General features: G+C 40.8%; 2 protein-coding genes across 2 annotated transcripts; one reads left to right on the forward strand and one right to left on the reverse strand.

The window, feature by feature from the left end:
* Window positions 1-122: 122 nt before the first annotated feature.
* On the forward strand, window positions 123-3855 carry msl2a (MSL complex subunit 2a). The gene is made up of 3 exons (XM_079261782.1): window positions 123-308; window positions 1216-2624; window positions 2930-3855. Exons 1-3 carry the CDS (start codon window positions 167-169, stop codon window positions 3230-3232), a joined length of 1854 nt encoding a protein of 617 aa, XP_079117908.1. The 5' UTR covers window positions 123-166; the 3' UTR covers window positions 3233-3855.
* Window positions 3856-4797: 942 nt separating this feature from the next.
* LOC306772118 (tumor necrosis factor ligand superfamily member 10-like) lies at window positions 4798-10819 on the reverse strand (the record flags this gene model as incomplete). Its single annotated transcript, XM_079261531.1, has 6 exons — window positions 4798-5726; window positions 6135-6367; window positions 7564-7680; window positions 7782-7827; window positions 8307-8450; window positions 10706-10819. The coding sequence occupies 6 exons, from the start codon at window positions 10817-10819 to the stop codon at window positions 5517-5519; spliced, it is 864 nt and encodes a 287-aa protein (XP_079117657.1). The 3' UTR covers window positions 4798-5516.
* Window positions 10820-11291: the final 472 nt, after the last annotated feature.

The raw sequence follows: 11291 nt of genomic DNA on the forward strand, positions 1-11291 counted from the left end.
TAATATTTTAGTAGTTTATTGCAAATATTGGGGTTATTTATTGTTGCCCACCTGGGCATCTGCATTCCTTTACCACCAAGACCTGGCTGTTTGCAACCGTGTCGCTTCAAGCGACTGGGTATTTCTCCTGGACAGTATTTCCCTCTGGCTGGGGGAGTATACCGCTATGAATCCCGTTAATGCAACCTCTCTTTACGTATCTGCAAGCCGGGCCGTGCTGCAGTGCGACCCGCGGCAGCCTCACACCTTCGCAGAGATGTACAAGCTGCTGCCCTTCTTCCGACAGTCCCTCGCATGTCTTGTCTGCGGTAAGAATCCTAAAAAAAAATATATGATTACAACATACATTGTGTAATCATATGATAACAGCACACTTGTTTGTTTGTTTGTTTTTTAATTGTTTGTTTTTTTTAGTCTCATTGAATTTTTTTTTCTCATTGATTCATATCATACATTTAGTTTAATTTTACTTTGACATGTTTCAACTCTTTATTATTCACATTGACTGTGGGCGTGCGTGCTCTACCAGCAGATTACACGATTTCTCGCGCTCACTGTAGTGGTCTCCTTAGCAACCGAGGCTGTCCTCTTGACAAGACAGGTGATTCATCTGTTGTGCTTGCTGCAGAGCCATGTGCTTTCTATACATGCTTGATTCACTCACTGCTCACAGCCAGTGGAATCTCAAAGCTGACACAGCTCTCGCAGAGATGGACAATGACAAATTACCGACAAAAAAGAAAAAAAAAAGATGTGATGCACTTTTGCTCTGAATACTTGTATTGGAGTAATGGAGTTGTCAGTTGTATACCTCAAGCAACCAGGATATGATGATTAAGCAAGGTAAAGTAGTCAGTTTATTTCAATATACGGAGACAGGAAAATTTTGCCATGAAAGGTTACCATTTAAGTGATTATATAACAGTTTTATTCTTCTCCTTCTCAGACAAATCACTGGCATGCTGCCAGTGTGTGCTGTGCAGTAACTTGCTGCTGTCTATGTTTATAGCCTAATCTAAATATGCTGGTTTATGAACAGCTCTGAGTCTATATATTGAATCCTTTATCTGGGGAGTATAAAAATAGATTGATTGGTTTAAGTTGCAATTCTATGAACGATTATTACTGTGAGGTGGAGTTGAGTATAAATTACTCGCTCACAGCGGTTATATTCATAACAGCTAAATTTCTCTCTTTTTTTTTTTTTTGTCTCAGGTAAACTGCTCCAGGATCCTATTTCTCCCACACACCCAGAGTGTCAGCATTATGTCTGCTTGGGCTGCAAAGGCCAGAAGATGCAGATCAGACCATCATGCAGCCGCTGTAAAGACTATTGTTGTTTTCAGGAGAACAAACAGCTTTCTTTACTGGTTCAGTGCTACAGGAAGCTCTGTCTCTACGTAACTCATTCACCATTGCTGCAGTCAATCAGCAGCCATGTTGGAGGGTCTCCAGAGGTTATGGCCTTGTTAGAGGAAGTGCTAATGTCACACAAAGAAGACATAGAACTGGAGGACCCCAGCCTAGAAAAAGATGTGAATCTGTTTGCTCCAGAGTCTCTTACCCCCACAGAGGCACCACCTGCTCCTGCGGAGCTGTCAGCTGTTCCCCAGAGCTCTTCCTCTGATCCTCCCTGTTTCAATGGACCACAGGAATGCAATGGAGAAGCACTGGAGGACCTCAATCCGTCATCCCCTGAGCTGGAAGTATGTGAGCTTGTGGAGGAGCAGCCACATGCAGGCCTGTCTGTATCGGATACTGCATGTGAAGGTTTGGAACTGAGTCTGACCACTGGACCTTTAGCCCCAACACCAGGCACTGTGTGCTCACTCAGGGATGGGGAATCTAGTAGCAGGGAGCTAGAGGAGGGAGAAGTGTTGCTCCTCAGTGTAGAGGAGGTGCTACAGACATTGGACCCGCTTCAGCCTGGTCGAGATTCTCTTCATACACAGCCAGAACGGACATACACTCACTCGCATGTGACCACAGATCGAGCACACACTCAAATGTACATACAGCTGGATGCAGCCCACAACTACACACAGATTCATACTGGCCGGACTAACACAATGACGAGCTGCGGTGTTCACATACACACTTCTTCCTTCGATCCTCCTCCAGCCTCTAAGCCCATGCCAGTCCGCCTTAACCGCAAGCGATCTCGATCAGAAAGTGACAGGGAAAAGGTGAAACCCCTTTCTATCAACTCTATCCTGCAGGGGCCTCCTTCAAATGTAAACACTCCAAACCCCTCTCACACACTGCACACAAAAATACCCACACCTTCCATTACTGTACCAGCACACACATACTCATCGCTCTCCAATGGGACACCTGCCAAGCTCTGTCGCCCCACCCAGAACCACAATAAAGGTGTCAGGAAGCATGTAGAACAGTGCCCTAAGAAGCCCCATGCCAAGGCCCGCAGTGGTGGCGGTTCCAAGACCAAGGACCGAGGCAAAGACCAGCGGCCGATGCCAGGCTGCCTAGTGCCGACAGCACCTGTTCGACCGCCGTACAAGAAGCCAGTAGAGAAAAAGGGCTGTAAATGTGGTCGAGCCACTCAGAATCCATCTGTGTTGACCTGTAGGGGACAGCGCTGTCCCTGTTATTCCAACCGCAAGGTGAGACTTATTACCTTTCAGTGTTCACTTTTAATTTATTGATTTCAAATAATTTATGTATTTAATCAGTAATTCATACACTAAAAGTTTACATCTATCACCATGTAATTTTGTTAAATTGACTTTTACTTAATGCCAAATAAATGTCAACCTTTTAATTCAGTAAACCTGGGAGGCAACCAGCCCAGATAAACTAAATTCTATTTTTGTAATTAAGTCTTAAAAAAATCACCCAAACATAGCTTTTAAGACAGCATCGCTGCATTCCAGAGTAACGTTATCGTTCTTCTCTAAATTTGTCTTAGGCTTGCCTGGATTGTATTTGTCGAGGTTGTCAGAACTCCTACATGGCCAACGGTGAGAAAAAGCTCGAGGCCTTCGCTGTGCCAGAGAAGGCCTTAGAACAGACACGGCTCACGCTTGGCATCAACCTGACCAGTATCACAGCAGCCGCGGCACTTCGCAATCCAGCAACTACCAGCATCCGCGCTAACACCCTCCTCAATGTCGCCACAGCAACAGGGACACCTGTGACAACAGCCTTCCTGTCCCCTAGCCCCCCTCAAGATCCCAACTATGACGACAGCCTGGAGCTGCTTATTGGATGAGAGGCTGGAACTCCAAAAAATAGACAGCTTGGTGCTGAATGAATGTGACGGCCGATCATTTTTTTTTTCTGTCAGACAACCCGTACCTCCCATCCTCAGGGGAGGCAACCTAAGGCAGCTATGGGTCTGTCCAGTTTTGTAACCTGCTATTCTTCTGTGTTGGAAAATGCTGAGTAGTAAGACTAGCATGGGTGTGCCAAAGCCTCCTGTATTGTGCCTGTGCGCTGTTGTGTGTGTTGCCTGTCTGTAGTTCAACATGCTATGTTCCAAGGATGTTCTGTAGTTGAGAGGTGCTTTTTTTTTTTGTTTAATAGATCACATACTGTAAGAGGCAATAGAAACCCATACCAGGTTTTTGTGTGTGCACACAAACATCCAACTATGTATATGCATGTGTGGATTTCTTTTTGTCCCCCTCCAACCTTTGCATAATGTCAACAACTGCAGCATCATACCAAGGCTGCAGTGGTATCCCAGTGTGAGTATTACTCTCCAATATGTATGAGAAATGCATAATTGATATCAGGACAGCCCTTACTAACCCTGTGTGTGTTGAAACCTTAATTGTGAACACTTGTAATGTATGGAGATCTGTCTCATACATGACTGTATGCCTTTTCTGTTCCATTATTTCACTCAATTCAAGTACTGTCAGATGTTATGTCTTAATGAGCATGACTGTTGCACGCATTGTACATGCAGCAAGATAATGTCAAAGCACTTGACTGACTTCCATGATTTTTGTGTGTGCAGAAATGTACTCTATTATCAGTTGGGATGAAGATTATGAATTGCAAGCACTTAGTCTGATTGCCCAAATTACAACTCAATCCTTCCTGGTTACCATAGCAATAGGAGTATTAACAAGAAGCTCCACCTGCTCCTGTGCACACAATTGTTTACATAGTATGGCCACTACAGACTATAGCTGTCTTTGAAAAGAATACACTTTTGTTTCATTTGATTATACATGACTGCATTTCTAGATAAAACTGAAGCCATAGGTGGTTGTTAATGGAACAAAATATCTGTCCACTGCAGTTTGTTTCCCAACTGATCAGAGACCAACTCATAGAGATTATTTTTGATACCGAGTGTTAAAGGATTTATTACCGGTGTCTTTTTTTGGGAGGGCAGGTTTAAATCAGTGAAGCCCTCTTATATTCCATGAGGCTGTGTGTTGTCCGTGTTTGCGTTTACTGTCTCAGCTGCAACTGTTTGTCCAGTCATTGTGACCAAAAAGACTGAAAAAAAGAGGATGTGGGTTTACCACACAAACACCTTGGCTCTCCACTCATGAACCAAGAAGTAGCAGGTGTATTACAGTATGATCAGTAGAAATGACCTATTTTCCTGTGTGTGTGTGTGTGCATTTGTTTCAAAATGTATTTCTTTTGGGCATTACTTGAACCCTGATTAGTTTTTGGTATTTTTGATGTTTAAAAAGTCATGTTTGAGGAGTGACGAATATTGCTAAAACATTCACTGCCATATTATAGAAACATAATACAACATGAATTAAATGATAGTTTTTTACTTTTTCAGCTGTGTGTCTTTTTTGTGTGCAAAGTTCAGTTGGGTGCAGTTTGGTTGGGGATGAGTTATGAATTATATCCTGTAGATGTTACACACAAAATCCAGGTTTAAGTTGAGGATCACTGAAAACATAAGTGGCAGTCTTGTCAATTACAAGAAAATACCTGAATATGGGTATTAATAAACAAAGTGTTCAGCATACACTCCTTTAAGACACTGCACACAGGAAATTCAAACATAGCTAAAAATATGAAGCTTCATTTAATTTACAATATTAAATATGTGACCTCTTGTGTCCTGGTATGTTGACGTCACATTTTTGCAAAAACTACTGTCATTAGCAGGTAATGACAACTTCCAATAGTTTCACCTGCAGGCAAAACATCACTGCTCTCAATAGAGAGAATTCACAATATTTAGTCTGTAGTTTTGTACTTCTCCAAATGCAGCACACAGTCCATATTTGCTGTCTTAGAGTACATTTGTTTTACAAGCCTGTGTGGGGTTTACATGTGGCCACAGTTTGCTGCTGGAGTATGAGCACAGCAAATAAATGCCTCTTCATTCTTGCCCATCTGGGCTGCAGAGTGTTCCATCACAGCTTAGTTTGACCACAGCCCTTCAGCTTCACAGTTCTTCTCGTATCCTCTGATCCTGTAGCTTCAGAACAGCCAGCCATGCTATCAAGCGAACTCCTCTCACTTGGGTCAACTGTGTGCTTTTATAGTTTTGGTCCTCAACATCTCCATTAGCCCACCAGGAAAGCACCAAAGTAGCTCGACCTCCCATCCATCTCCATGGCGCTGGCATTACTAACGGTGATGAAAAGGCGGTCAGCAGGCTGTAGAAAGGCAGTGCCGGCCTGATGAAGAGAGAAAACGCCTGGCTCCGGACCCCGGAGCCAGCAGGCACTGCGAGATGATTTCATCAGCAAGATGGGCCCCGTGTAGGAACTCATCTGTAGTCCATACCAAGACCACAACAAAAACAAAGAAGGATACAACGTATTGTATAAGTACATAACAGTAATACAGGTATTGTATTTTTCACATAATTTCTTAAACTAATAAATTACCTTCTTGCTTTTTCTTGATTTAAGAACATTTAAAATTTAGGTTTGAGGGATGGCTTTCTTTCTTAAAGACTCTTTAGAAAACCAATCAATGCATTCTGCAAAAGCCTTCATTTGTTCCATTTTAAATGACATTACTGTCATACTAGCCAACACCTGTGTGACAGGAATATATTTTTTCTCCTCATTCTACAATAACTAGGGACAACAAATCTTCCATACTAATATTTATTTTAAAAGAACGACCACCATTAGTTTAAACTGATATTTTGTAATGTGTAAATGAAGCCTAACCTTTTTATAGATGTACTGGGTGAGCTCAGCACCCTCCTCCTCTTGTGCTTCCCCTTCCGTTTCCTCCATGGCATAAAGTCTGAAATAAGTCTGGGCATAGATGTAGTAGAGGCCTGCCCTGGGTACAAGCAACTCTCCTCCCCTCAACTCCATGTTCTGCAAGAAGGATAGACCTCTCTGACCATCCCATGCTCTGATGCGCTCGCCAGAGTAACCCCGGCTGCTCCGTGTGCCTAAAACCAGCACCAATCATAAACACAGAAACATGCACACTCATTCACAAAATTTCAAGGCCTTTGAAACTGTAGGGTGCAGTGTTAAGTGCTAACAATCATTGCTAACTGGATAAAAAAACAAATGTTTACGACATGTTGAGTTTATAAATAATGTTAGCAGATGTGCCGGCAGAAAAGCAGATGTGGAAATGCTTGCGTTGCTGCTGTTATTTTTACTTTTTTTTTGTGGTTTGTTTCATGTCAACAGCCAAGTGGTTAAAAAAAAAGAAGACATACCCGAATATGAACACAAGATTATCCAACATGTGCGCATAAAAAGAAAGAAAATGATTAATTTGTACATTTCGTGTGGACCATTAAAGCTACAATATGAAGATTCAGAACTTGACTTTGGCTCCCCCTAGTGGTAGTATGAGAAAGACAAATACAAAGGCGGCTAGCTTGCTTCTCATGTATTTCTTTGTAAATCATTCCTGTGAATGAGAAATACGTGCTGAAGTAAAAAAAAAAAAAAAAAGCCACATGTTTTTGAATGGCTCAGCTAATTCAAAACACCTGCTAATGTGCTCGGGAAAACATTACTCGGTTGGATACTTTATCACCGTGTTACATCAGTTCAGAAGTGTACTCCACAATTTGTCAGTACACTAATATAATGCAGTATGCAACCAAGAAAAAGAGTAAAACTTCCTCTTTTTTGCCTGTTATACTCTAATACAATTATCTTCTGTTAGACACAGGACATTGAGGATTTTCATATTTTAGTAAGCTCGCAACTTCACACATTGCATTTTAAATGTTTAAATGGTCAAAGCTCTGCTGAATACTGATCCTCTTTTTTGATCTGTCAACTATATTTACATAATGCATCTACTGTCAAGCTGTTAAAACTGGAAACCTTTTGAAGAGCATCATTTACTGAAAAAAAGTCTAACAAAAGGGTACATCTTTCTAAAATATAACTACTTGACATTCCAGGTAATAATAACGCACCTTGGCAGGTCCTGACAGACACAAGTATGAAGATGTAACAAGATCTGAAAGCAGCAGCAGATGCCCAGAAGCTAATTCCTCACCTATGCTCTGGAAAGTGAGGGCTTACAATGATGCATTACAAATCCACAATTTGGCTTTCCAGGACTCTGCAAATTAAGCTCAATAATTTGGCTTAAACTAAATTAAATTATCCTCACTTTGTGTTGACGGAAGTTTTGTTGATGAGGCAACACCAGTCACATGTGCAGCAACTTTAGGAAGAGGGACCCCTCGGACCCCAGGGTGCAACATAGGCAGCACTCCAGTTAGCTTATCTGTGGAAAGCCAAAAAATACAAATGGCATGCAGGGCATTTCTAGTTGGGAAAAAAGTCACACATAAGCCCTTTAGTAGACAACAATGGCATTGTTCTTACTTCTCATAGCAGTAGATATCTCCGTCTGGAATCTGTCAGCAATCTTCTGATGGAAAACAAAGGAAAAGGAAGGGAGAAGTGTCAGCACAGTGGCATAAATGCTTTCCATCATACCTCATAAAACACACACTGAATAAACTAAATCAGTATTGGAAACATATCATCCCATCATCAATCTGGTTCACAGAAATGTCAGCTTTTGGCCCAGAAGTCATGGCAGTATTCCTTTTATATGAGTCAGAGCCATTTAGAGGTTATCTGCAGCTTTTCCTAGTTTTAGTCCATCATGTGTATGTGCATGTAATTTATGAACAGATAACTCATCTACTTCTGAAAGTGATACAGCATTATGGACACAAGAACACAGTATAAAGTAATCTGGATTAAAGGTCTCTTGCATTTGAAAATGTTTAAAAACTTCTTTCTTTTTTCTTTTTTTTTTTAAATTGAGAAAAAGAAAAAGATGATAAGAAAATAGTCAAACAATGTATGTCCAAGTTAGATTAGATAAAAGAAAAGTCAAACCTTCTCGATGTGGTAGTGGAGCTGCTGCGTGACCTGCCAACAGGCATCACTCTTTTTGTTCTCAGCTGGTGGATCTTCAAACTCCGATTGCAACTTCGCATTTATCAAACAGGACACACTACTCTGCGAAAAACTCTCCTGCATCTGTCATTGTGAAGTGAAAATGTTCCATTAGAAATGATCTCTTTATTCATAGTAAACAAATGGTCAATAAAATCTTTGAAAGAGTGTGTAGAATAATGGTCCAAAGTAGATGAATTCATTTATTCATAGTGGGTTTTTTTTCTGTTGAGCCACTGTTTAAAAATTGGTCTGTGAAAAATTTGATAGAACTTGAACCACATAGTGAGGGAGGTATGAGTGAGATAGGAACATCCAACAATTTGTTCTGGCAAAGAACATTTAAGAGAACATTCCAGAGGACTGCCAAGTGGGGGAATGCAAAATAAATAATATTGACATGGTTATTTTTTGCTGCCTGAACACAGCTACAGCTTGTGACGTAGTTTCTATGGTTTCAGATAGTAGAAACGACAAAACAAGAAACAGGAGAGGTGCTAACACAAGATACATGGAGAAATAATCTTTCTGACCTTCGTTACCTATCTTTTCTTGGCACCTTGAAGTACCAGACAACACAGACTATAACTTATATAAAAGTACAAGTAAATGGATCAAGCCAACGCTGAACCACTCATTCATCCATCACAAGGCCACAGGGAGACAAACTACTCACACTGACTCCTGGGGAGAATTTAGAAACACCCATTAATCTAGCCTGCATGCTTTTTTAACTGTGGCCTTGCACAGTCCACAGCGGCAGAACCAGAATCCATGCATGCAAGGAGAGGACATGCAAACACAGGAAAATCCCAGGTGAGTTTTGGAACAGGAACCTTCCTGATGTGAGAACACAGTGCTAACCACCTTACCACCATGCAGCCTCCTGGATTTCTAGTTTATAGTGGGTGGGTAGGTTGGGGGTAGATAACAATAGTCCAAGCTGAGACTGTGCCCCCAACCAGAAAACATGCTATTACAGGATTATACTGTTGACAGTGAACTTATAATGTTGCAAGGGTTGGCTACGTTTGGCCTGTTGCAATATGCAATAAGTTAATTAATCACTCAAAGAAAAAATGCACATAATAAGTTTGCTGGTCGCAATATTTTTTCTTTCTTTCTTTCAAAATTTGTTACTGTAACAGGTCTTGGCTACGTGTTTTTTGCAGATTGGCTCAGCTAAAACACACACAAAAAAATTTAAATTAAAAATGATGCATTCCTAAATCTAAGTGGTCTTAAATGCCTAAACTTAACTAAGCAGCGTGTGAAGGCAAAAGTAAAAAAGTGAAAACTCCAATGCATTACACATCAGTAAGAAAAAACAAACAGCTCTGAAAGATAAAAGGCTGTCACGGCTAAATGTTAATTCAAGTCCTAAAAGCAGTGAGGCAACAGACCAGTTGGGTATGTACAGCATTTGTGCTTAAAACTGGTAAACATGATTTTGCACAATGCTGTCAGCGTACATTTTTATGTACCAAATGTTGTCTGTTTATACAAAAAGGAATATTATGTCCAAGGACACAATGCTTTATGATAGATTGAAACACTGATGTCCCAACATGTTAAAATGATTAAAAAAAAATAAATAAAAAAAGATGCCACCTGTCAACTTCAAATTTTATACAGTAACATTTGTCCTCTTAATGTTAACTAAATATGAATGAACCATCAGAAACTAAACTATCTTTCTCTACAAGCTGCCATTTTTTAAAATATTTTTTTTCAAGCCAACTCAGAATAAACATGGCAATTAAGTCTTAAGTGACCCCAGGTGTGACTGATTTGAGGCGGGCCGTTTACTGTTTGAGCCAATGAGAGGTCAGAACAGGACTCGTCAGATTGAACAGTTTTCAAAAATCCACTTATCACGTAGTTTTCGTCCACCGACCATTTAAAATGTGTTGCTTTTAGGTGTCACATCTCACAAGCCATTCAGTCTGAACTACTTTCATTTCCTTTCATTGTTTCAGGTTATCTACTCGCCCAACTTTCTCCTCGCCCAGCAGAAAGGGTTATAGGACTCAGCCCAGTAATACCATTGGTCCTACCAAAATTAGTTTTCTGGTGCATTTATCGAAGAAAGTAATGGCGCTATTCTATAGCTGTCATGTCACTTTAAGCATGTTACGACTTTTAAAAGTGTAGCGTGTAGTTAAATAGGCCAAATTAATATTTTATTCCCAAGTTGAAGCTGTTCTTTTAAGGGTGCTACTTTGTCTCCACAAATATGTCAAAGTGCTGTTGCTAAGTTGTTTTATATGCCGCCATAAATTGGTCAGAGCAGATCTTTTAACTCATTAACTCTTAAGCAAGCCAAACGCGTGTCTTACCGTGTTAAGGACCTTGTTGAAGTATATAAAGCTGACGGCAACCGCGATGGTCTGCAGGAGGATTGCTGCAAGTATTACGAGTCCGAGACACTGGACGGAGACAGAAATGGCCATATCAGCGCGCAGAAACACCTGAAAGTCCAGAGAGGTAAGAAAACACTGAGCAACAAGCAGGACGAGTTAGACCAAGCACTGCTGCCTTTCTGCTGTAAGCGTGACGGAGGGAGCAACACAGTGCAGGAGTTTGTAGGTGGAGCAGAGAGGAGTTATGAAGGGCCCCACCTTCCTCAAGATGTCACTGTTATTAGACAGAAACAGCCAGAGAGCTTTAACACTGCACATCTAGCTTCAGCAAGACTGTATGTGGTGTGGAAACTTTTTACACTGCCAGACATGCTTATTATTGAATGAAAATGTTTATAGTGATGAAGTATTTTGACTTATTTGCCTGTTTATAATGCATTTACAAGAAGATGCAGAATTTAAAGATCTGTTTAGCATCTGTCTGTACATCATATTGTCTTTATGTAGAGATTCAACCGGATTGATTTATTCAGCAGTCAATAAGTCACCTCTCCTCTCTCTT

Source organism: Telmatherina bonti (assembly GCF_933228915.1).
Source record: "Telmatherina bonti genome assembly, chromosome: 22".
Taxonomy (NCBI): Eukaryota; Metazoa; Chordata; class Actinopteri; order Atheriniformes; family Telmatherinidae; genus Telmatherina; species Telmatherina bonti.

Coding starts and splice junctions, on each gene's coding strand:
- msl2a (XM_079261782.1), top strand. CDS start 167: ATGAATCCCGTTAATGCAACCTCTCTTTACGTATCTGCAAGCCGGGCC. Junction 309..1,215: donor CCTCGCATGTCTTGTCTGCG/GTAAGAATCCTA, acceptor TTTTTGTCTCAG/GTAAACTGCTCCAGGATCCT. Junction 2,625..2,929: donor CCTGTTATTCCAACCGCAAG/GTGAGACTTATT, acceptor AATTTGTCTTAG/GCTTGCCTGGATTGTATTTG.